The 27,436-nt window shown below is 39.7% G+C and overlaps 1 protein-coding gene across 6 annotated transcripts in view; it reads left to right on the top strand.

Moving 5' to 3' along the window:
* The window catches only part of ULK4 (unc-51 like kinase 4), a 386,569-nt gene that overhangs the window by 141,046 nt on the left and 218,087 nt on the right, over window positions 1-27,436 (top strand). For all 6 annotated transcript variants that reach the window (XR_013994883.1, XR_013994884.1, XM_081072450.1 and 3 more), the window contains one exon: window positions 12,927-13,019. Coding sequence is in view for 4 of the 6 variants with exons in the window: in XM_081072450.1 (XP_080928576.1) it covers window positions 12,927-13,019 (93 nt within the window). In the remaining 2 variants the exon portion in view is untranslated. The remainder of the gene's footprint in view (window positions 1-12,926; window positions 13,020-27,436) is intronic.

Below are 27,436 nucleotides of genomic sequence, written 5' to 3'. Positions count from 1 at the left end.
TGGAGTAATAGCTTGTTAACAGGCATGTGAATGTGAAATAAAATTTCTTTATATCTGAAGTTTGCCCACTTTTGGAACAGTTTGTAAAATAAAAAGTGCTAAATCTCCAATTCAGTGCTCCTGTTTTATTCATTTGAGCTGGAGTACATAAAATGTATTCCCTTTAATGTATATTTTACCTTTTCTGGAGATTAGGAATTAAAGAGGAAAATACGAAATGTAAACCACATGGCAATTCAAGAACAAAAATAATGTAGGTGGGTTCAGGTTCGTATAAAGCAACTTGAAATGCACTTTGGATAATCGTATGGGATTTATTGGGATGTGATGGGTATGTTTTCAAAGCTTGTGCACTGATTCTGATGTGAAGTGCAGGTCTGGGCTCCGCATTTCATTCTAAGTCTCATTTTTCTTGTCTATAGAATGGGGATAATACTACCTCACTCAGAAGAAAATTGTGAGGATTAAATAGGATACTGCTTGTAAAACATTTAGTGTAGTGTGTGGGACATTTGGCAAATGTTTAGCATTACTGCTGTTATTATTGGGTCTATTATTATGATCTCTTCTATTATCCTGTAAAATGAAGATTGTAATGGGATAGTGATAGTAATAGTACCTACTTCATGGAAGTGAAGTGGCCATTGAGTACATAATGCTGATTGTGCATACCTGGCATATATAGTGAGGGCTCAGTACGGGTTATGCAAAAATTAAAAAAAATAAAAGATAAGTGATACATTCATTTAACTTTGACTCTGGAAAACTAGAAACTTTTGCAAGGAGTTTGGTCTTTGAAGATAACTCTCAGTATTATAAGTTCAGACTTGCTAATAATGGAAAACTCATGTTCTCCATTGAGCATGTAAATATAATGGCTTAAAATTATGACAATTCCAGAGTTCATAGGAACTATGCGGCATCTAATTCAATTTATAAAAGGCAGTGTCCCCCTTTATCCAAAGGGAGTAAGTTCCAAGACCCCCAGTGGAAGTCTGAAACCTAGGATAGCTCCGAACCATAGTCCACTTCTTCAGCCCTGCTAGAAATGTGCTGCAACTTCTCGTCGGCAGACGCAGTCTCTCCAGTAATTTGTATATTATTCAGTCCAAACCTATTCCTGTATCTGTGTAGCTACCCGTACTTGCAGTAAATGGCGTGGTGTCACTCGTTTCTGGGGATCCCTTGATGAAGTCTTTGTACAGGCTCAGTACTTTCTGACATAACATGTTGCCATCACTCTGATGTCATCACTCTGATGTCTGTTGTCTGTTCATGTCTTCCATCCACAGATTTAATGCTTTGTCCATCTTAACTAAGCACGTCTCACTCACTGTGGCTGTAATTTGCAGTTTGAGGTGTGACAGCAAAACCACAAATTTCTTTCTCCTTCATAATATCACAGATGTAAGATTTGTTCTTACCATAGATTTCAGCAACCTCAGCATATTTTTTTTTTTTTAAATTAAGTCAAGAACTTTCATCTTTTTTCACTTAAAGTAGCACTTTACAGTTTCTCTTTGGTGTGCCCAAGTTACCAGCATCACCACTCTTGCACTTTGGAGTTATAATTAAGTAAAATAAGGGTGACTTGGGCACAAGCACTGCAATACTGTGACATTTGATCTGATAACCAAGGTGGTTACTAAGTGACTAATAGGAGACTAACAGGAGATGTTGGACAAAGGGATGATTCACGTCCGGGATGGGATGGGACGGGATTGTGTGAGATTTCACTAGCTATTCCAGAATGTTGTGCGAGTGACAATTTACGAATTATTTCTGGAATTTTTTAATTTAATTTTTTCAGACTGCTGTTGGCCGCAGGTAACTAAACCCATGGAAAATGAATCTGTGGATAAGGGGGGACTACTGTAGACATATTAATGTCAGTACTTTTAATTTTGTTAGTTTTAATCCTTTTTTGACCTTAATATTTTGGATAAAGAGAAGGTGACCGTCTTTTCATGGCTCCCCAGTTTTTGCACAAAAGTGTTATGTTAAGAGTATTTTATTTGCAAACAATAACCTCAGCTCTAACTTGGAAAATAATTATTTGCTCATATAACTGAGAAGTCCAAGACTTGTGCTGGCATCAAATGTAACTGGGTTCAGGGATTTGAGTTTATTTCCACAGAACTGTGTGTATGTGTCTCACCATTCCTCTCCTCTGCCTGCATCTCCGTGGCTTTGTTTTCATAGAGGTTCTTGTTGGTAGTTAAATGGCTCCTGGGCAGTGATCTTAGAGAAAGAGTGGATGTCATTTCTAATAGCTCTGGAAAAATTTTCAGGAAGCATAATAATTTAATCTTGTTAAATACCGTGTAAGACCTGGGTTCCAGGTGCTTATCGGAACTGTTCTGTGATATGAATGAAAACTCATTTGTAAGAATAAATATCTTATTAAAATGACTATTATTTACGGCTCTCAGAGAAACAGAGCCAACAGGGTGCATGTGTACTTGTATATAGAGAAAGAGATTTATTTTAAGGAATTGGCTCACAAGATTATGGAGGCTGAGAAGCCCCAAGATCTGCGGTCCACAAGCTGGAGACCCAGGAGAGAGAATGGTACAGTTCCAGTTTGAGTTCTAAGGCCTGAGAACCAGGAGAATTGATGGTATTAGTATCAGTCTGGAAGCTGGCAGGCTGGAGACCCAAGAAGGGCCGATGTTTCAGTCCAAAGGCAGCAAAAGACCAGTGTCCCAGCTCTAGGCAGTTGGCACCGGGGAGTTCCCTCTTCCTCTATCTTTTTGTTCTGTTTAGTTCTTCAATTTACTTGTTGAAGACCACCCATATTAGGGAAGCGCAGTCTGCTATAGTCAGTCCACTGACTCAGTCATTCATTCACCTCATCCAGAAACCCTCACAGACACACCAGAACAACATATGACCAAATGTCTGGGTATCCTGTGGCCCAGTCAAGTTGATACATAAAATTAGCCATTACCACATCTATCAGAAATATCATGAATGACTTGCTTACTTTATAAATTGATGAATTAGTATCAAAGATTCATGACTTCTTCTTGGTGTACATGCTCTGCTTTCTGAAGAGATGAATTTTAGTTACTAGTATTTGTTTAGTGCCTTTTTTATGTGGAGGATTATCATACTATTTATAGAGAACTGGTTTTCGAGTTAGACTTTGAAACCTGGGTGTGATTGGATAGAAAAGTATAGAAAAGGAGTCAGCACTTACCCCATGCAGGAATGGGGTAAGCAGAGGTGTGGGAGGCAGAGCAGTGGCAGTAGGCAGACCAGCTTCTTTCCAGCAGATATGTGCATGTGAGAGTGACACGAAATAAGCTTTGGAGAGAATGTTTTCCATCTTCATCAGCCCATTTATTCACCGATACTAATTGAATACATCTTATTTCACTGGCCTATTTCTAGTTGCTGGGAATTTAATAATAATGAACAAGATAGGCATAGCCTCTGCCTTTATGGAATGTACCATCAAGGTAGAGCCACATATTTCAGAAGTTAATAATTTTTTTTTAACTGAAGAAGTTTATAAGTCATGCAAGTAAAAATATTTACTTACACATAAGTCAGATGAATATTGAAACCACCCTTCTTAAATTGGGGGCCCACGTGATGTCTATAAACCTGTCATGGAACACATGTTTTTTCAGAAATATTCCGTGTGTTTTTAAGTTTATTTCTTTGCTTTTAAGTTTCACAATTTACCCATTTAGCATTCTAAAGCTCAGGGTTACTCAACATTATGCGACCTTAGGACATGATTTCCCATGGCCTACCTATTAACATCTCCCAGAATGCTAGTGTACTTTTGATCACAATTTTGAAGTACTTACTACTCAAGGTCATTTCCATTCATGTCAGGAATAAGGAAAAAATGCGCACCATCAAATCTTGTAACATATTAACTAACGTAATACAAGAAAATGAAACGCTAAGTATTCTATTAGTTTTCTATCGATGAATGACAAATGTAACACCAACTCAGTGGCTTAAATCAACATCTGTTTGTTAGGTTGTGCCCTGTTAGGGCAGACGCCTGACACAGTGTGACGTAGTTCTTTGCTCAGGATCTTACGCCGCTGAAATCAGGTAGGTTGCTGTCTGCTGGGATGAGTCCTTGTCTGAAGGACCGAGAGAAATCTGCTTCTGAGCTCATTCAAGTTGTTGGCACAATGGTTGCTTACAGTTTATATTAGTTTCTTAGGGCTGCTGTAATAAATGGCCACAGACCAACTGGCTTAAAACAACAGAAATTTATTCTTTCAGAGTTCAGGGGGCCAGAAGTCTGAAAGCAAGGTGTCAGCCGGGTGGGTGCTCTTTGGAGACGCTGAGGTGGAATCCCTGCCTCTCTCCTAGCGTCTGACGGCTGCCTGCAGGCCTTGATTAATGGCTGCATCACTCCCGTCCCTGCCTCTGTCTTCACAAGGCCGTCTCCCCTGGTGTCTGTCTCAAATTTGCCTCTGCCTTTGTCTTCCAAGAACACCTGTCATTTTATTTAGGGCCTGCCCTAAATTCATAATGATCTTGTCTCAGGATCCTTAACTACATTTTCTACAAATAAGGTCCCCTTCACAGGTCCCCGGGCTTAGGACGTGGACATATTTTGGGGACCACACAGCTGCAGGACCAAAGTCCTTGTTTCTGTGTTGTCTTAACCTTACTCATGCTTGCAATCTCTCTGACTTCCTCTTCTGCCACCAGCTTGAGAACACTCTCTGCTTATTAGAGTTGGTGACATTGGCTGTTGGTAGACTGGGTTTTGTGATTAGAATATATTTGTATTCGAATCTTGGCCCTGGTGTTAACTCGGTGTGTGTGCCCTCACTTTCTCCTGCCCCTCCTTCTTTCAGTTTCTCTTCCTTTCTTCACTATAGTTGGAATACCAGAAACATAATTGAGTTATCTGTATGATTAATGAGAAAAAGTTTTCTTCTGGGAAGAAAGATAACCCACACATACTCAGAAAATTACCATGAATTTTTTTTCTTTGAGCAGAGGGACAGGATTTAATTTTAAAGGTTCATCCAGAAGAGAAGAGGAACTATTTAATGGAACTTAAGCCCAGAGTGACCTTATTAATTAAAATTGGCACCTCTCAGAAGTTTAATATCAAAGCCATTATCAATGAAATCTTGGTAGTGGAAGTAGTCTTCTGCCGACTGTTTGAACCTTTTTTCCTGAGACTTGTTACATAAGGTGAGGACATTTTTCTTTCAATATTTGACTGTAAATCAGGCTAAATCCTTCCCTGAGAGAACTGCACCACTACTGGTGGGGAAGAGGAAATTAGACTATACAAATGTAAATAAAGCAATTTGTGCTACATTTTGTGATTGTGCATATGAGGTTTGAAACCCTTCTGTCCTCCCTCCCTTTTTTCATTTCTAAGTTAATTCATTCAGTAAATACACGTTGGGCGGCTTCCACGTGCCAGGCGCTGGGGATGCTGTGGTGAGCAGGAGGGAGGCCCTGCCCCGAAGTGCACTTACGTTACACATGAATATGTAAGGTGACCTCCATTGATTGTGAGTTCTGTGAAGGAAAATACAACCAGAAGCAGTGTGAGGGGACGGAGGAGGACGGTGAGGGGAATGAGGGAGGGGCTATATTAGGACAGGCAGGAAGGCTTTCAGTGAGGTACAGGCCCTGGGGACACTCGCTGTGCAATTTGCCTTTGGTGGACTGGAACCGCGTTGCCACCAAGTACTTTAGTTTCCATGTTTTCTTTCAGCCTTGGATGTTTTGTATTGAAAAGAGATCACGCTGATATAAATGTGCTCATGTGTTTATGACACCATGGCATTCGGCGTTTCTCTCCTGGGGAAAATGACTACTGCCTTTCTTTTTTAATTCTTCTCTTGGGTCCTGTACAATGATCAGGGCCATAATGACTTCATAAATTGTTGAGGCTTTGTTTTTCAGAATCTGGGAAAGGGCTATTCCGTACAAACTGGAATTGTCTTATTCTTTAGATGGCAACGCACTGTAGAGTCGTTTATCTATCTTTGGAATAATGTCCAGCAAAAGTCATGAGTTTGATTTCTGTGCCAGTGCTTCAAGGGACAGACGTTCAGATGGTTCTGTGTTGTATCTTTGTCTCCCTTAACTACAAGTATTCTATATTAAAATAGGCATGAACTTGGCCATTTTTGATGGCAATCAGAATAGAAAGGAGTATTTCATTTTTAGCCTTTGTTTAGATGATTTTTTTGCAGCTAATATTTAATTCACATTTTTTTGCATCAGAAAGAAGCGTCACAATATTCTGGTGTTCTCCTTTTACATAATCCTTTTATGTTTTGACTGGGTACCTAAATCAGTGCATTTAGGTATAGTGATTTTTTTTCCTCCTTTAGGGGTACAACCTATAGAAATCTAAATTGGGAATTAGATAAGGATAAATATTCTTTCATCTCTCTGAATCAGGATAATTCTGGCAATCCAGTACTTTGAGTAATATTTTATAAACTTTATTGATTTTTTTGAAGTTGTTTCTTTTAGCCTTTCAGGCTTTTATAATGAAAATTTGCTATTGATTTTATTGAAGAGTCCAGAAGAGATGAGGGCTTATGTTTGAGATTAAATTTACCACTTACTTTGAAGTCATACCTATCTTTCTTTCACTTAAAAAGTAAATCTATCTATCAATCAATCAATCAAACAATCAATCAATCAATCAATCAATCATCTGTCTATCCATCTACCTATCCATCCATCTACCCATCAGTCTATTTCTCCACCCACTTATGTATCCATTTAACTACTTATGTCCTTAAGTATCTATGCATTCATTCCTGCAAGACAACAGAGTGTCACATAGAAATCAGGTCACATAAAATCACAACACAGGAAAGTTCTCAAGACACAACTATTTGATTTATACTCTCATTTTATAGAATTTTGGAGTTGCCTAAAGATATTACCTAGTTCAAATTTTGGAGATGACGGTACAGAAAATACCCCAAAGAGCATGGTACTTACTAACTGTCCGGAGAAAGTCCTCAGCCTTCTTCAGAGCTGAAGCCACCTCCATATGCCTTTGCTGTCCAGCTCCACACATCCCCCCGCTAAGCTCTTTCAGCCTGGAATCCATCTCGCACTCTGTTAGGTGTGCATTTTATCACATGGCCTTCCTCATGTGATTCTCTTGGTCAGAAACCTTTACATGTATAGGTTTTAGAAAGGAGCATTAACCGTACTTACCCAGCCATTCAAGACTCTCAGTGTCGGCCTCCTGCCTACCATTCTGTGTTAACATCTGCCTGCTCCCCTTATGGTTTCTTCATTCCCAGTGAGGTTTCCTTTCTGAAATGTCCTCCTTGGACCCCACCTACTCCCAGACATCATACTGGGAATATCTACAGCTATACGTATGTAACACTATTTTATTATTGACTGTATTGTAATCTACTTATTTACCCCTACATCTATAAATGTAGTAAAATCATGTAAATGGTTCCCAGTTCCTGATCATCTAGGATTTTTCCAGTATTTCACTGTTATAGACTATTGTGCTATTATACAGAGACCCTTTTCTATCTTTGGGTGCACATTTATTCCTTTTGTTGAATGGGTAAGGTAGAATCACGGTGTTAAATATTATATACATTTTCGTGCTCGCTTCGGCAGCACATATACTAAATATTATATACATTTTAAGGGCTTTTCGTGTGTTTTGGCAAATTTTTTTCAAAGATGACAAACAATTTATACTGTCAGCTTCCATTTATGAAACTGCCTATTTTGTTCTACCTTGTTAGACCTAACTTGCATTCCTTCGGATATGAGTGCAGTTGGTCGATTCCATTCCCCATGCTTTTTGGCCATTGATATTTTTCTTAAGTGGATTTTGTCCTTGTTTTGGTGGATGTTTATTGGTTTGCAATAATTCTTTATATAACAAGACAATTAGCTCATTGTTTTAACAACATTCTGCAAATAATTTTTCCTCATTCGATTTGTTTATGGTGGTTTTGTCATGAAGGAATATTTAATACTTAAAACCTTTAAGCTCTAAATATTTTTTTGATTGATTTCTCATTGTCATGCTACAGAGATCTCATCCAAGATTATGTGACTGTTTAACTCATTTAGTATTCTAATGTAGTTAAAATTTTTTGCTTCGGTGTTTTATTGGCAATGCACTTTTATAAGAGATGGCCTGCCCATTCTACTTAACTCCCTAAGATTACTTTTTTGTCCAATGTTGGGTCACTTTTCTTTCCTTTAAATTTATATGTGTATTCTTGATCCCTCCCCACACTTAGTAACTCATGGTTTTATAAAGTACTTTAGCTTTTTATTAAGGATCTTCCTCGTTGCATTTCCCCCTAAAGTTTCTTGGATATTCTGGGATCACTCTTTCCCCTCCAAATTCTCAGAGTACACTCCACGGAGATGTGAAATGTGAGTTTGTGGCTTCCTCCTGGCCGAGTGGAGTGGACCTATTTAAGATACCGTGCCGCACCTTTTCCCCAACAAAGCAGGCACTTCTTTCCACTCAGCCAATTCTTTGGTCATGTCCCCAGAATAGCTTTCCACAATAATCCAGTCATTTAGATAGCTTAGTTCAGTTTTCTGCCAGCCTACCTAATTGGGCACTGGTTACTCCAGGCACTTGATAAGATAAGGAAGACTCCATCTCTTGGCTCTCCGAATATGTGATTTTTTTAGAAGTTTTCTCTCCTTTAGGATACATGTGAATTTAGGATGGGTACCAGCTGTTTGACGCCTAGCAAATGGGAAGGACCATACAGGCAGAAGACTGGGGTCTTAGGACACGATACTCTTATTCGAGTGGCCTCCTTCTGTGCCAGCCTCAGGGTACTTGCAGTGCTCCTGTCCAGCCCATGTCCATCAAAATGGGCCAGCCCCTCACAGGTCACTCCCCTTCAAAGCCATTTCAGGGGTCTGGGTTTTTTCTGCCAAGTGGCTTTCAGAGGATTGCGAGATGCAATTGCTATCGGTTCGACTGCTTTGTCTCTCTTTAGAAGACAAGCTTAACAAATCACAGCATTCCTTTGGCTCGTTCTTGATGACCGTGACAAACCTTCCTTTGATTAACCTAAAATATGGTCAGTATTTCTATTATAAACATATCCATTATGAATTACATTCTTCTTTTTCCAAGTCAAGAAAAACTTCACAATATTCTTTGGGAAAATCCTCATGCACAGGCTGGTATAAGCACCATGTTTCAAGTGTAGATAACCTCAAACAACCTCAAGACATTTGCCTTTCAGTCAGTAATGTTTCATCAGTGTTTTTTTTTTAAATGTGGATTCTACATATTCTTAAGTCTGTTTGAAACCAGTTCATATTTTTCAGTCCCCTTGAGATTGTTTTCTAGTATATTTCTCACTAGTCGTCCATGCTTTCTTTTGTCCTTTCCATTCAAGTATGTGAGTAGGGCGATCATGTGGGAAGCTTTTTAAAATTCCTAGGCTTGTGGTCCTGTCCTCAGTGATTCAGCTCAGTCTGGAGTGGGAGTCAGGGGAGCTGGTTATCCGGGGTATGTGATGACTCATCACAAGCTTCTCATCCCTCCTTCCACTGAAATTTTCTGGCTGACAATTTCTATATCCTCGTTAACAGTAGAAGAGCACATTCTTCTCTTATCTCTTAATAATGCCTCACTATCTCTTAACAGTGCCTCAGTTTCCCTATTAAGGAGGAGTTTCCTGAAGGATTAACTCAGCAGGTGTGGGGTGTTCCAACCCTACACATTACAAAGAAACTGGCCCTTGTCTGCCTTCTGGAAGATAAGTCTGAGCCTGTGGAATATCCAGCCTGATAAGAGAGCCTCTGTATGCGCCAGGCCTTGAGTCATGCCAGATAATTTCCACTGATAATGGGAATTTTGGTGGGGCCCTGGACTACACCAGGTCAGCTTGACCTCCTAGGGGCTGGAGACTAAGTAACGTTAGCCACACAGGCACTGCACCCTTCTGGGACTGACCCCTAAGAAAACCCTGGACACCAGTGTTCCCGTGAGCTTCCTTGGCTAGCAGTACTCCACACATGTTGTCACACATTGTTGCTGGGAGCCTTAAGCCCTGTCCCCACAACTCCAGCGGGAGAGGACAGCTGGAAGCTTATGCCTGGGCCCTCCTGGACTCTGCTCCATGAACCTTTCATCTTTGCTGACTTTCATCGGTATCCTTTCACTGTCATTAACCATCATAGGAAATATAACAGCTTTTCTGAGTTCTTCGGGTTCTTCTAGTAAATCGTTGAACCAGAGGGTGGTTTTGGGTACCCCCTTCTTAGGATGATAAGAGCTTTTTATTTTATAAGACTATTAGAGAAAGGAATAGTGATTTCTCTCTAGTATGCTAAGAGTTGTACCTTTTTAAAAGAAAGTTTGAATTAGATGTTAAATTTTATGAATATATTTTATTGCTTCTGAAGATGTTTCCTTGATTTTTGCTTTGTTCATATGGTAAAATATATTGTTTTCCTACGTGTGATTTTTTTCATTCCTAACATTAATTGTGCTTGGTTGTGCTAAATATTTGAACATACTGTTGTTCTCTTTGATTTATTAATGTTTTATTTATGATTTTGTTATGAATGATTTGGTATTTTGTCTTTTATCATACGTGAACAAATATTTTAATTGCTATAATTAAAAACTATTTTATAAGAAAACTTTCTAAAATATGGCATTTCCCGCCTCATTAAAGAGAAGAGTCTACCTATTTTAACACTTTCTTGACTCGCTATTCCCATTTTGAACATTATGGTGTGTAATGAGCCCTCCGGTCCCACTGAGGTACGAGCAGCTTCTTCTACGTTAAATGCTCCCCAGACTCTTTGCTCTCTGTTTGGAATCCTTGGGTTTGCTTTCTTTTGTTTTTCCTATGCTTTCAAGTCCCACTTCTTGTAATTCTCAGGTTGCCTTTCTGTAGTGGTCCCTCTTCTCCCTTTACTTGGCTCGTTTTTAATGGCTGTGGGCTTAGAGACTGCGTAATTAAGCTTGTTATATACTGATTTCCAAAATGAGAGTAAATAGACTCTGAATAAGAGCCTGGGGCCCTGTTTTCTAGTTGAAAAGCATCTGCTTCATGTCATGGATTTTTAAATAATACATCTTGGATTTTGTGGAGGTATTTTGTTCCCTCTTTAGTTGTTGGTTGTTCCAGATAGTTAATTCATAAAGTTGATTGGTTAGTTTGTCCTTCTGTCCATCCATCCATCTGACACGTAATCATCTACATGGTGCTGTATACTGGATAGGTGAACCTAAATAGGTAAGACACAGTGTGTAAACCAGTGTTTGCAGAGCAAATAACATGTGAATGCTGTCTGAACTTTGTTGTGGAAATTTGTTTTATTTTTTGTTTTATTTTCTCTGGCAATAATTTTCATTTCCTATTTTAAAGTTTTTTTTTAAAACTTTATTGGGGTGACAATTGTTAGTGAAATTACATAGATTTCAGGTGTACAATTCTGTATTACATCATCTATATATCACATTGTGTGCTCACCACCCAGAGTCAGTTCTCTTTCCATCACCATATATTTGATCCCCTTTACCCTCATCTCCCTCCCCGCACCTCCCTTACCCTCTGGTAACCACTAAACTATTGTCTGTGTCTATGTAAAGTTTTAAGAAGAATGCTATGCAGGAAAGAGTTAGCGTAGCAGTCCTGAGACTGCTGTCCTTAGAAAGGCCTGCTGGCAGGGAGGGCCCTTGGCTGGCATCCTAGAACTTGCCTCCTGGTGGATTTTCAGTCAGCGTTTAAGTGCTGAGGGTAATTGATGGTACCTAGACTGTTTGTGCAAACAGTGTGCTTTATGCTGAACACCTGCTTTCCTTCTGGAAGTCTGGGATTGTGATACTTATTGGACAGGGGTTGCCAACGTGACCAGGCCCAAGTAAAAGTGTTAGTCACCTGAGACTCTAATGGGCTTCCTTGGGCAGAAACCTCACACACATGTGCTGTGTTTTTCCGGCTGGTGGAGAAAGCGTGCTCTGTGTCACCTCTCGTAGGAGGGGGAGAGCCTAAGGGGACCTACATAGAGTCCTTCTCCCTTATGATTCAGATGTGTGTCCTTGCTATGTTGCTGTATTGTAGTCCCCCATTATCTGTGGTTTCACCTTCGGCAAGTTCAGTTACCCATGGTCAACATGGTCCCAAAATTTTAAATGGAAAATTCCAGAAATAAACAATTCTTAAGTTTTAAATCACATGCTATTCTGAATAGCATGACGGAATCTTTCATTATTCCTCCAGGATGTGAATCACCCTTTGTCCAGCGTCTCCACTCTGTACACAGTAACAGCCCATTAGTCACTTAGTGGCCATGTGGGTTATCAGATTGACTGTCACTGTACCACCGTGCTTGTGTTCAAGTGACCCTTATTTTACCTACCAATGGCCCCCAAGCACAAGAGTAGTGATGCTGGCAATTTGGATATGTTAAAGAGAAGCCATGGACTGTATATACAGATAGGAAAAAGCGTAGCACATATAGGGCTCAGTACTCGCCATCGTTTCAGGCATTCGCAGGGGGGATCTTAGAACATATTCCCCTTAGACAAGGGGGGACCGCTGTACTAAACCTTCGACCGTGAGTATGACTGTATATTAGTCTTGTGAGTCCTCAAGCAAATCTCTGAACGTAAGCTTGGTCTTCGGGGCCCTGGCACAAATTCCTAATGTTTGCTGGTTTCTACTATGTATGCAGCTCAATACCAAGCACTTAGCATGGCTCCCCGCCCTGCTGCTTCCTCACTGACTCAGGGCTCCGTGACGAAGGTCTGGATCATCCTCGCCATTGGCAAGTGCACATTCTAGAGCTCATGCGTTTATTTCAGTATCGATGTTTTCCTCAGATGTTTGCATCTTATGGTATATTGCTTCTGTTGTTCAGAGGAGAGTTTAAGTGAAGAAAACCACTGAATCGTTTTTTAATCCCTTTTGTCATTTCAGATACGCGCACATCCTCACCGATCCTGACCCAGTACCAGCATATGCTCTGAAACTGTTGGTTGCGATGACTGAACGCAACCCAACTTTCACCAGGTACTGTAACTTCACATTTCTTTTTCTTGTTTCTCATCTGTAAAATGAATTATTAATACATGTGTTTTGAAAATGTTAACGACAATGAGATTCTAAAGCACTGACATTTGACTTACCAGTGGTAGTTTTTCATGCTTTATGGTTTGTCATACCTGTTATTTTTATGTTGCATTTGTGTTTTGAATCTCTTATTGGAATTTCCATCCTGTGAAATTCTTGATGCTTTAAGATGCTAACTTCTTGAAAGAGAAACACTGGACACATGTACTTTAAAAAATGTCAATTGTTGCCTCACATTTTACTGAACAGTTTATTGCATCTCTACAATATTTATGGACATTACTTCCTACTGTTTTATTTAGTTGATACACTTTTATTAAGTAGTGGAGAGCTTTTGCCTTTATTGAAGATGCTATGTGTGACACCATTTTTTAGATCTGTTATAGTTGTTAGAATAGTGGCAACTGCTTTCAGTCTTGCAAAGAAGAGATTGTCAGAGAGGGCACCCAGGTCTGCCGAGGGCATGGAAGAGGAGGCCCTCCTTGCTTTCAAATGAGGAAACCAGTTTTAGTCGTGTAGGTGACGTGTGAGGATCTTTTGGGCTTTGATCCATCTGTAGGCACAGCGCACCTCTAGAATCGCCGGTTGGTCTTTAGTGGGAACTAAATCACAGTCCCCATCATCTGGATTTCATCCGGTCTTCTGTCCTACCACAGAAAGTACTGTACAGTGACAAGCCGCCATCACTGTTTTCATTAGGGAACAAGAAAGGCTGTTTGTAGAGAGAACAATATTGGGTGAAACCCTGATCCAAATGTCTTTCCCAGAGGGTGTACCACGGCGCAGGAGTGTGCTGGCTGAGTCACAGGGGTGCCAAGGTGCTCTTGGCCTTTGGGTCGCCCGCAGTGCTGGACAGTGGCAGCTCTCAGTCTCATTTCCTTGTGCTGTGAGCAGCCTCACTGCTTTCCAGATGGCAGCATACAAATACTACTCTGTACGTACTCTTTGTGCCATGTTGCACAAAGATTTTCACCTGGGCAAGTTTTTAAATGAGAAAAAAAATTAAATTATGATGTAGCCACACTATGTAATACTATGTGCTAACAGTTCGAAAGGGCAAGATAAATTTTGAGTACAATGTATCCAAAGAATTTTGCTGACGAAGATTAATTATCCGCAACCCCCGTTTAATGCCACCTTTGCCGTAGTAAGACTCTTCCTGGAGTCACTGTTCCATACTGTCTGTATGCCTTTTCTCATGAACTGGATGTTAAAATGAGAGTTGTCCCTTGTCAGTTTTGACTGAGGCTCCAGAGGTTAAGAGCAAAGCATTAAAGGCCTATTACATCCCCGACCCCAGCCCTAGACCCCACAAGCCCTGGCAACCTGTGTGCAACGTGCAAAGTCTATTCACATATCTTGAAAGGAGGAATGGAGGAAGGAACACTAATAAGTAATTAACTTTGGAGTTTGTTTTTATTTCCATAACTAGATTCTCAAAAATGCATTTTAAGTGCAAAATTTTGGAATGGGTAATAAATTTCAATTTGGGAAAAATTATGTGAAAAAATAAATACTGAAAAGTCTTATTCCTCCCTCTGTCCGCTCCGTTCTTTTCTCATTTTTCCATTATCCAACATGGTTGACTACTTTTGCTCATTTTGTCTCCAAATGCAGGCAAATGTGAATATATATTTTCTCTTGCTCCCTTTCACTCACAATAGCATATTGTGAATGTTTTTCTGCCCCTAGATTTTTTTTCACTTAATGATATGTCCCCAATATTTGTTTCTATATCAAGGTAGGGAGTCTCTACGTTGTATTTTACAGTTACAAAATTTTCCATTGTATGGATATATCATAATTTATCTCATTAGTGTCTGGTGGATAGACTTGCGTTGTTTCTAATCTTGTGATATTGCGAACACTGAATAATCTTATACATACATCATTTTGTACGTATCATCTCCATCTTATAGGATAAATCCCTAGAAATGGTATCTGTGTATCAAAGGATAAATGCATTTGAAAACTTTTTGGAGATATGGCCAAAATGCCCTACAGCGGCCCTTTACATTTTGCATCTCCAAGGGAAAAGTTTGAGGATGCCTGATCCCCAAAGGCTTGCCCTCAGAATTTGTTGTTGAGCTGTGGAATTGTGTCAGTGTGATGAGCTAGGTTATTTCGGAGTGATTTAAATGTGCATTTCTCTTATCATGAATGAGATTGACTATCTCTTTGTATGGTTAAGGGCCATTTGAGTTTCTTTGCTTGTGCTCTTTGCCGTCAGTCCCCATCTTGGCAGTGCCACTCTGCAGACTAAATCACCTCCTGCCTGGCTTTCCGTGGCACAAATATACCACAGTCTACTAATCCATTTTACTTTTCACAATACCTGTTTTTTCTGCTTTTTGCTGTCGTGAGTAGTGTGGCCATGAATATTTCTTTGCATGTTCCTCGGTGAATCCATGTGTGTCTCCATTGTGTATCCGTGCCCGAGTGCAAATGCTGGCGCCAGGGCTCGTGCCAGCTCAGATCCGATAGGTCCCGCCAGCATTGTTTGAGCGGTCCGGTTGTCATGTAAGCTTTTCTTTAACAAAATTTTAAAGTCAGCTTTATCGAGGTATAATTTACCTAGAGTAAAATTCACTCATTTTAGGTATATAGTTGTGAGTTTTTACAAACGTATACAATTCTGCAGCCACCACCGTGGTCAAGATAGAGTGTTCCCATCACTCCAAAATGTGTCCTCATGTCCCTTCGAACACTAGCTTCTAAAAATTGTGTTTGCTTGGAGAATAATAGCACCAGACTGATTTTGTATTTTAATTTTTAAAATGTATTTTTCAAGAGTTAATACATATTATAAATTTCAGTATTTCGAAGGGTATACAGAAGAAATCAAATTTTCACCAAAAGAGACAGCCACTTTTACCACTTTGTGTGTGTATTATTTTTCACATATGCTTTATACACCATTCTGCATCTCTTTCAAAGTACGTATAACAGCTTTAGTGACATAGAATTCGCATACCTTCTGCAGCTCTTTTTCAAAGATGCATCATATTGTGTTTTATGAATATTCAATATTTATGATTTCTAGTCTTGTTATCAGGAAGCAAAGCTAATGAGAAAGGTCATTCACAACGTGTGTGAACATGTATGTGTTAGATAACTAATAAGTGGAAGTGCTTCATCAAAGGGCATATTAGTTGGCAATTCCCAGACTTGTCTGTGCATTAGTTATCTGGAGATCTTTAAAAGGTCTAAAGGCCGGGCCATACCCAGGCCAATTAAATCACAGTCCCTACAGCTGGACACAGGCACCAGCTTACCAGGTGATGCGATGTGCAGGCGAGTTTGGGAACCACCCCTCTAAGCATTGGTAATTGTGAAAGGTGTTGCTGAATTGCCCCAAATCTTGGTTGTGCCAGTTCATTCTCCACCAGCAGTGTATGAGAGTGGCTCCTGGTGCCAAACCTTTATCAAATTGGTGTATGTAAGTGTTGATCTTTGCCATTCTGATAGGTGAAAATTGCCTCTTGGTTTTTAATTTCTTGTTTTATTGCATTGTGATGAAATCATAGATTGGTTACATTTCTAATTTTTTGTATTTGCTTTTATTTGTGGTCACTTTTTGTTGAGTGTACTATGTTTAATTGCTTGTTGTAACCAAAACAAAGTTAAGCCTAACCCTGAAAAGAGTGTTGCCCATCCTAATTTTGGAAAGTTCCTAAAATGGTACCTCATTAACCTGTGACATTTTCCCCACTTTGTAGCAGTGGTTTTTAGGCAGAATGCTTGATTTTAAGTGTATATCAAGAGTAGAATTCCTTTATGATTTTGTGAAAATTGATTTCTAATAATGTATAAATAACCATAAACCATTTGTTAGAAACTTATTTATTGGATTCTTCAGCATCATGTTCTTTGAAGGATATTCATCTTAAATTAGCTTGTATACATTAAGAGTTTACAGTACCAAGTAATAGCTTTTGGAACATTAAAACATCTATGTTAAGAGAAGCATATATTATTTCATTGTGTTTATTCTTACTTTATAGGATTCTTAGTGGATAAAGAAGTCTTCAAAAGCTTGGTCATAGTACAATTGAGAAGGTATTGTTCCCCTTAAATAAGGAACAAGCGCATTATCAAATCTGCACTGTACCTGACAAAGGTTTTCTGAAAAAACACCACAGCCCTGGTTAACCTAGTTTATTATTGGATTTATGGCAGAAAGGTAGATTGTTTGCCATGTTGGTCCAGTTTTACTGTTAGAAGGAATGTGTTAAATCCCCTGAGCTCTGCCCTTTTCTCTCTCCTCAATTTTATAGTAGCTTGCACCAAACCATTGCTTGCAGAGAGAGAGAAATGCCCCAGTAACTTGTTTCCATTAAGAGATAATTAGTTTCAGCAAATCTTCCTTAGCAAACACATTAAATTTTAACTTCTCGAATTCTTTTGGAGTAAAATTTAGTTCTTTTCCTGACTTACAAAAATTTGTTTATGGTCTTATCTGAGAATTATCATTTTCATTGGCTCAAAAAATGTTAGAGCTATTTGTTTTATGGCAAGATTCACAAATATGCCTTTTAGAAGAATAAAATTTTAGTGATCTCTTAAGTGGAGTTTATGGTGAATCCATGGTGTACCTGTCAGTGAAAAATACTTCTGCCCTTATAGTCACTCGTCTTCAACTGACTTTTTTCCTCGGTTTTTTTGGTCCATTTGTTCCGTGGTTGGTTCGTTCATTTATTCACTCATTCATTCATCAAACATCTGATCAGCAGCTACTGATTGAAGACAAGGATAAGTGACAATTAAGATAAAATTCTCACCCTCGGGGTGATTAGAATTTAGTGGAGGAGACAGATTTATCAGTAGCCTTTTATGAAACAATGTAACAATTTTAAAGGCATGGTCACGGTCACGTCCAGTAGGTTATGGGAGCACCTGAAGGGATTTAACCCGCTAGCTGTATGATCTTCACCAAGTTACTTAGCCTCTCTGGAAAGGTTCCTGCATTCCCTCACCTGGAAAATGGGGGTGATATTAGCAGCTGATCCACAGAAAATGCTTCCTTTTCTCTTCCTCCTTTTCATTATGATTAGAGGAAGGAATATTGAAGGATGTATTCTTAGAAGAGATAACCACTTAGAAAATAAAAATGTTTGAGACTGAAACCAGAGTTCTACATCCTACAAATAATTGGAAAAAAAAAGGTTTTCAATAACAGAAAGAAATTGCATGGGGCAAGTCATATTGGTTTGACTTTGGACAGCAGTTGTGGAAGCCATAGAGGTCCAAGATGGCTTCCATTTGAGCTTGCTTTTCAATTTATATATCTTAATAAAATTAGGTTTTTCCACATGCAGATATATTTTAGTTTAAATTTTGTAGTCTGATAAAAGTCTGATAAAAGTAAAAACCCAAATTATCAGAGACATCAGAGATGTTTGAAATGTTTTTGTTTCCCTGTTGTGAAAATAAGCCAGTTAGGTATTTTTTTCCTCAATTAGCTGAATTTACACAGGTAAATATTTCCTCTGATGAAATATCAACGAATGAAATAACTCTGTAATAAAGTAAAACTTTATTGTTAAAATCAGAATGAATTGATTTCCCCAGAAGTAATTTGCTGCTTCTCAGGGTGCCTGTGGATATCAAGAGGCCTCCTAATGAGAAGCAGGTCACCATGTATTTGACCCTGTTTACCCTCATCTACCACCCCTCTCCCCCTTACCCTCTGGTAGCCACTAAACTATTATCTGTGTCTATGAGTTTTTCTTTCTTCATGTGTTTGTTTTGTTCCTTTATTGTTTTCAGTTTTATATCCCACACAGTTCTCAACTTTTTCTGTGTGACATATTCGCTTAGCATAATAATCTCAAGATGTTTTACAGAATTGAATACTTGAAACCTATGTGATTTTACTAACAATTGTCACCTCAATAAATTTTAACAAAACAAAACAAAGAGAAGCAAGTCCATCTCTGTGTCTCTAAAGCTCCCATTTTTATTTTAGGGTCACTATTTAAGTGGCTTGCCCGTTTTATTCTTTACCAGCACTTGCGGAATAAGATACAAGCTTTCTCCAATAGGCACTGAGCCTTCGAGCATCCATTTTTACTTTCTCTTTCCTCTTTTATGGACGTCGCTCATGTCCAGTGTTCTCAGCCACTATTTTAAATTGAGTACATATCTGTACTTTTTAACTGAAGTAGAGTAATTTCAGGGGATAAGGCAACTGTAAAAGATTTAAAATACTGAGCACATCTTGAGTTTGTTCCTTTCATCATCCCTCAAATCAAAAACTTCCTGTTTTATTTTATTTTTTGTTTTCCCTTCTCTCTGCCTTGATTTAGGATTATAGTGCTGCGTGCTTGTTCAACATATATTATTGGTACTTAAAAGTACTTAAGAATTTGGAAATTAAAATTGTCCTAATTGTTAACTTAGCTGAGGTCTTTTATGTACTTCCACTGAGATTGAGCATAAAATTTTGTTTTTCTTTTGGAAAGGCTAGCATTTTCTTTTTTTCTGCTATGGTTCTTTATCTTCGTTTAACCACTAACGGTCGTTAACTATCTTTGAAAACTTAGTAACATAACAGCTTCCATTTTAAAGGAAGAGTTTATAGTTGGCTGTGTTTATTTTATGTTGTCTAGTTCTAGAGATATCCAGAATCTATAAGAGGGTACCACATTCTTTCCTTATAAAGGACTTTTGGTTTGTGACCCATTGAGTTTGTGTCCGTTGGACTCTAGGCAGGATGGTTATTTCAACAAAGTGATCTTTTCTCATTGTTTTCTTTCAACGGAGATGTGAGTTCATGGCCACGTGACTTCTTAGCAGCTAGTTCTGGATCAGAAATGGATGATTCCAGATTACTTTTTTGGAGTAACATTTATAACGGAACCACTTTGAGTTTATTGTGCACCTTTACAAATCATGGTTCCCCAGTTGTGCATTGTTGAGTGGTGTTAAATCTGAGCAGGGATTCAATAAAACTTTTCATGTTTCTCAAGGCATGCTTAGAACTGTAGACTTTCCCTCGTCATCTAACGCAGAAATTGGAAAACTATGGCCCATGGGGCCAATTGGCTTGCCACCTGTTTTTGTGTGGCCTGCAAAGTGAGAGTCGTGTTTACGTTTTTAGAGTTATAAAATGTACAAACAAACACAGATGAATATGAGACAGAGCCTTTGAGTCTGGAAAAGCCTAAATTAGTTACTTTCTAGCCCTTTTCAGAAAATGTTTCCTGACCCCTGATCTGAAGGAGTAGAACTTTTTTGTCTTTATGTGAAAGCAGAAATACTAGAATTTTAGAGCTGGGACTTTGGTGATCATCCAGGTGTTTCAAAATGTAGGTTTCTAAATTCTTCAGGTCTGGTGAGGTCAAAGAGGAGGAGGCAGCTGCCCTTGAGAAGATTCTTTGCTGTCCTCGTAGATCCCAAGAGCAGCGGACGTACCATGCTCCACCATGGGCAATCACACGGGGAAGCACCAGGGTTGGTCAGGAGGCAGAAGAAGCGAGAGGAACAGTGGGCAAGAGCCTTTATTGTAGTGGAGGAATGGGCGGGATGCGGTAAGCAGGCTCAGGACTGGCTAGTTGGAATAATCTCACTGCGCTCTGGGGTGTAGGAGCTGGTCCCTGGCCCGGGGGAGGGGAGGGCACGGGAACAGTAACCGACAGTGTAAGAACTCCGTAAAGGAGGTGGTTGGAGAGCATGGGAATTCTTTCTAGAGCAGTAAGGCCTCAAGATGTCAAAGCATCAAAAATGCAGAATGAAAAGACATGATTAGTACACTGGGCCAATGCCATCATTGTACAGAGGAGGGAATTGAGGCCCCAGAGGGAATTTGTGGGCCCCAAACCTCATTGTCAATTCAGAGCAATCAGACTTTGGATCTCCTGGTGCATTGTTCTTTACATTACTTTGCAGAACCACTTTTTCAAAGAAACCTAAGTGGAGATCACAGTAGACTTTGAAGTTGAACTGTTTTAAGTTTTGTGGTATCACATTTACTTCTGAGAGTGGTCCAGTCCCTCAGTATAGTCATCTTCACCGTCATGTGGGGCTTACAACAACCCATGCACAGTTCTCTCTTGTTTCCCTCTGCCGTCATCATTAGGTTCTGGCATTTGCCTCTGATTTTTATCACTGTGGCAGCTCCTGGCACAGTTCTGGTTAGTTAGCAGTATGATCCCGGTTCCTGGCCAGGTCAACTTCTTCCTCCCCTCATGCTCCTCGGTTTTGAACCCTCTTCTGTTCATGTCTTAAACCACACTAACAAGATTGAAATCCCTCCTCATTATGTTAATCATGGTATAACTCATCATCGTAACTCCTGCGGGAACTAATGTAAGTCTTTACATAGGCACTCATGGAATAAGTGTTAAATTAATTCTTTCATTCCTCCCCAGTATTCTGATTTCTGATAGAATATGGAAGGACACCAACCTAAAACCTTAGGAGTTTGATCCGAGGCATTCTGTTTGGTTTTTTTTTTATTTGTTTTTAATGCTTTGTGAGGAAAATCAATAGTAACTGATGTAAATCAGTTTTGATAGTTTTTTATGTTTTCAGGAAGTAAAAGTCTCCTATGTGGGTTTTGCCTGCTACAGGTGGTAGTAGACATTTCTGCTTATTTTCTTCCATTAGTATGTGCTCCACCACAGAGATTGCTCCTAAGTTCATGGTGACCTGGTAAACATATCATCACTTACCTTTATTGTAGTCGTCTCAGTTGGGTCCATTGAGACAGTTCATCTCGGCCATTTGAAGCAACTTAATCTTTTGAATCCATATTCTCATAGCAGCCCTGTATACTGGAGGCTTGGTCATTTCAGTTTTCTTCCTCTGACTTGCATGGGTTCAATGACAGCTTTCCTTATGGAGTGACAACCAGGGCCTGGCAGAGAGCATTGCATGCTGATCTCTCTTTGGTCATGTGGTGCTCCTGCTTGAGCCACTCACTGCATGCCATGTCGGCAGCCAGCATTTAGTTAAATTCTTTGATCAGAGCAGCCCTGGTATTTTGGGGGCTACAATCAACAAGTCACAGTTCTTTCCTTCTGTATTTAAGTAGAAGTTCAGAGACCATAATCTTTAACAGAATGCTACCTAACATTTCCCCCTAAAGTATTTCTTTGCTTGCCCACAAGAAAATTCATTTGCTGCCTTTCTCTTCGTCAGAGTCTCTTGAAGTCTTACAGTTTATTTCCACCATAGAATCATGGAACTGCAGAGCAGAGTCTGCTTTGATATTTTTCTACCTGTGAGAAAAGTTAATATCATTCATTCGTTCATTCATTCAGTTTCTCCACAAATAGTTGTGTTCCCTGAGGTGGACAAAATAGACACTGTCCTGATTTTCACAGAGCTTATGATTGCCTGGAGGTAATAGACAATAAACAAAAAAAATTAATTAAAATGCTACAGTCTCAGCTAGTGATCAGTGGTATACAGGACAATAAAGCTGGGTTAGAGAAAGGAGAGTGACGGGCTGGGGTCAGCTGCTTCAGGGAGGGTGGTTAGAGCTTCTTTGGGAAGGGGACATACAGGTTGAGGTCAGGTTGTTGACTAGTTGCGTTAATGCTTCATTGTTAAAGAGAAGGTCTCTGCTTTTCAGAGGAAGGAAACGGTAACAGTGTCACACGCTGCTGAGACTGTCAGGAAGGTGAGGATGGAGAATTAACCTTTAGAATCGGCAGTGGGAGTAACTTCTTTAGTGACACATCGGAGCAAGAGCCTGGTGGGGTTCATTCAGGAGGAAATGATGAGGTGGAGTATGGGAACATCAATAATTCTAAAGAGAGCTTTGCTATAAAGGGCAGCTGAAAAATAGGGAGTCAGAGGTAGATATGGGGTCAAAGACATTATTTTTCTTTCCTTTAAAGATTTGCACTATTTTAGTGACGTTTCTATGTCGATGGGAGTGATCTAGAACAGAGGTCGGTGAGCTACCGCTTATAAGCCAAATCCAGCCCACCTGCTTTTGTAAATAAAATATTGTCAGAACACAGCCACACTGATTCGTTTATTTATTTCCTGTGGCTGCTTTTGCATCACAACAGCAGGGTTGAGTAGTTTTGAAAGAGACCATAGGGCCTGCAAAGCCAAATGTGTTTACTTCTGGCCCTTTACTAGAAAAGTTTCCCTGACCCTTGATCTCACAGGAAGGGGAGAACTGATGGAACAAGAGGTGAGGCCTTGCTCCCTAACAGCTCCCTCCTGCAGTATCTCCTCAGGGAGAAGAGTTAGAATTCTGTACCCACCTGGAGGGGTAATGGAGCGGGGAAGTTAGGAAGTGGTGTTCTGCCTCTGGGATGCTCGAGAGCGAGAGTTTTGAAGTGGTGCAGTGTGGGATAAGAAAAGAGTTTGGAAGTGAAGAGGTCAATGAATTGGGAGGTTGAGGTATTGAGTTCTTATCTGGGTCCTTGGCAACTATATTATATGTTCCTATTTTTAGGATATTTATAGTATACACTTTAGAACCTGTTGTCATTTGTTAACTATCCGTTATTTCCTACTTTAAGACAGTAAAGTAGGTAAATATTAGATAGTAAAAGTGGTAAGTATTATTGTGATTATTGTGGTTGTTTTTTTTGAGTTTCCCTTTCTAAAAGTTGCCTTTGAACAAAAATGATTAAGACAGTCTTTTCCTTGGGGAAAATATGTGTTACATTTTCCCTAATAAATCATTTAAGCATGTTCAGAATTTATTTTTAGCTCTTTCAGATGGGACAGAAGGACTCACCCATTTGGCTCTCTCAGTCCTCTCTGGAATCCTTTCTAGAGGTGGGTTTTGCCTGGGTCTTACATGCTTCAGGGGCAGTGGTTCTTATGAGTTAAGGTTTCTATATAGGATTTGAGGATTCCCACATTTTCTCCTTGAACTCCTGCTTAAAGTGGGTGTCATCCAGGTTCCTTGCTATATGTATTTCTAGAATGTTGGTTAAATCTAAGGTGTGCGATGCTGTTGTCATATTTTATCACCTGCTCCTTATTTGCTCAAACTTCTGCAAGTGAGACGCAGTTTGGGCCTGTGAGTCTCCATGACTTTCCTAGTGAAGCTTCATGGACCTGGAGGGGTGGGCAGTGCATGCAGCCCACAGGTGTCTGGGCATCTCCTCCTCAGCTCTCCACTGTCAAGAACCCTTGGCTTTCTGGGCCACTAGATAGAGCCAGAGACTGTTCTATGGATTCTGTGGCCCTGGTGGAGGTGACACGAACGCATTATGAAAATAGTAGTGCTCAAGTACCATGGTTATTTTACTGCAGGAGGTCTAGCCTGGGCTATCAGAGTGTGAATTCAAGCTCTAGATTTCAAGCCTTCTGAGCCGTTAAACACTGGGCTTAGTTCAGTGGCAGCCTCCTCAGTTCACCAGTCATTATGAAGAGAAGGCTCAGCCGTCTGGCGCACCCTTTCTGTGGGGTATGTGCAGTTTTGTATGTTTGCATGTGCAGTGAGCTCTTCCAGCCTGTTCAGTGGGGAAGTGAAAGCTGTAGGTGGCTTGTGTGCCAGTCGATAGGAGACCTTCCCCTTGGAGAGTGCTGGGGTGAGAGTGTGGGGTACCCATAAGTAGAGGGCAGTCCTGGTGGCATCGGGAAACCCAAACCTTTACAAGCTCTCACAGGCCATTAGCCACTCAAACACTGATATCCTTCAGTGGAACACATGATTTCTTAGATACACATAGGGTTGGGCATGAAAGCAATCTACTGTATCTTTTACCATAATAAGCAGTTTTCCATTTCTTTATTCAGCCACCATGGACATCATTATCTTCAGGATTTAACAGGAACATTCTTGAAATTACATGTTTATTTAACCTCAGAGTAACATCTTTCTTGGTTCATTAAGGAATGTGTAAAGATGACAGTTAAGCCAATTGCCCTGGACCAGAATAGTATCTGCATGCACTGCCCACCCTCCAGGGTCTGTCAAGCTTCACTAGAAAAGACGTGGAGACTCACAGGCCCAAACTTTCTCAAGTGTGTAAGTTGGAGCAAATAAGGAGCAGGTGATAAAATATGGCCAATAGCATCGCACACCTTAGATTTAACCAACATTCTAGAAATACATGTAGCAAGAAACCTGGATGACACCCACTTTAAACAGGAGTTCAAGGAGAAAATGTAGGAATCCTCAAATCATATATATCGTGTTTCCCTGAAAATAAGACCTAGCTAGATAATCAGCTCTAATACATCTTTTGGAGCAAAAATTATTTTACTATAAGGCAGGGTATAATATAATATAATATAATATAATATAATATAATATAATATAATACACTGGGTATAATATAATATAATACTGGGTCTTATATTAATTTTTGCTCCAAAAGATGCATTAGAGCTGATTGTCCAGCTAGGTCTTTGGGGGAAACACGGTGCAACCTTTAACGCATATGTTTATTTTAACTGATACTTTATTCTTGCTTGGTTGGGGTTCCCAACTTTTCTTATTGGCTTTTTTGATTTTTGACTCATCAGTTAATGCCTTTTGGTTATTTTGTATTTGTAAAACAAATTTATTTTACTTCTGATGGTGTCAAACTGTGCAGCACTGAAAACAATGGCAAAAGAGAAGAGAGAACATTGTCTTGCAGCAAAGCATTTCTATGGTGCCCTTATATTTTGCATTTACATGGTGGTTTTGTCTCTTTACAAATCATATAGTTCATAAACCTTTATTTATGTGTTTATTACAACTAGCAAAACCATCAGCTCGTGGCATCCCAACTGGTAGAAATAATAGATAAGCAAAGTGTCTTGATATGATCATGTACCTTCTAAAGTCTGAAACAGTCAATCACTTGATAATAGTTGGCAAGTTTTGGCACCACAGTTCTGTTGTAAAGTTTGCACCTTTTTTTTGGTGATTTACCAAGGTTATTTACCATTTCAGAATTAATGAAGTACTTGGGCTGCAAACTTTTGCTGTTGTTTATCTCCTCTGGGTAAAGTCGTGCGTTCTCTGTGAATATATCGCATACACCTGCCAGTCAACTCTGTAGAACAAAGTGAAGCCCAACTGAATGGAATGTAACATGCGGCATGAAGCACAGACTCCCAATTCATTTCTCATGTCTCAACACCAAATCCTCTTCCGTATCGTCTTCTGATTTTAGGTGATGACAGTTATTGGTTGGAATACATTATAGTGTTTGCTGTACAGACAGGGCCTTTGTCATCTAATTAAAGAGCATGGGAGCGGCCAGACTAAACAGTGGTCTGAGCTTCAAATGTTCTGTGACTTCCTGGGCACATTCTTATTACCACCTCGAACATGTGTGATCACTTAGCATTCTTTACCACCGCTTATGCCCTGGGAAAGAAACCTAGGCAGTAAAGCAGACCAACTGTCATTCTTCAATGAGGTAAATATCTCTGAGACACCTTGTACTTTGAGAATGCACCATCTTGCGTGTGTGTGTGCCTTTCTTCTCTCTGCTTGGAGCCGTAGATCCAGCTTAACCCAGCTTTTTACAAAATACACATAATGGTCAGCTTTTAGGAACAGATTTCATTCACTGTCTTGAAGTTCTTCTAAAGTAGGATAGGCTCAATGGAAAAATGGATGAAGGACATGAAAAGGCCGTTTCTAACAATAAACATGAAAAAGAGTCACCCTTATTAGGGATCAAAGAAAATTCCATTAAGAAAAAAACAAACAAACTCTTATTAGAGTTTTAAATTTTTTTTAAAAAATTAAATTTATTGGGTTAACATTGGTTAATGACATTACCTAAATTTCAGGTGTGCAACTTTGTAATACGACATCTGTCTACTCTGTTGTGTGTCTCACCACTCAGTACAGTCTCCTTTTGTCACCGTTATTTTTTTAAAATAGCCATTGCTGAGAGTCTAGTGAAATGTGCACTTCCATAAATTAATATATTTTTTTGTGACAAGTGTACTGTCACTGTGTATTAAACCTTAGATATCCTTTGATTACACTTCTAGGAATATATCCTAAGACAATAGTAAAAGACATGCTGTGGAGACAGAGCCAGGAGTGCAGTTTCCAGGCTCTTGGCCTCGCATGGAAAGTTGCTGGCTCATGTAGTAAATGGCCATCAACTGTGATCGGATGGCCATTAGCTGTGGCTAGTTGGCCATCAGCGGTAACCAGTGAGCCATTGGCCACTAATATAACTGCTGTGGCTACTCTAGCAGAAAATGGGGGCTGGCAAGAAGATGATGGCTGAGCTAGCAAGAGTGGATTACAGTTAGCATGGCAGATTGCAGTTAGCAAGTGAGGTTGGTTGGCAGAGAGAAGTGGACGGCAAGTTGCGGATCGTGTGGCTGCTGCTTCCTGTGTCTCCAACCCAGCCACCAGCGAGAATATGGTAGTATGACTCCTCTATCTATGGCTCCGTGGGTGTTCCTTTTTGGCC

This window comes from Rhinolophus hipposideros (genome assembly GCF_964194185.1).
Source record: "Rhinolophus hipposideros genome assembly, chromosome: 14".
Classification (NCBI taxonomy): domain Eukaryota; kingdom Metazoa; phylum Chordata; class Mammalia; order Chiroptera; family Rhinolophidae; genus Rhinolophus; species Rhinolophus hipposideros.
The sequence above is the reverse complement of the archived record's forward strand: the minus strand, read 5'-3'. Positions and strand labels throughout refer to the sequence as shown.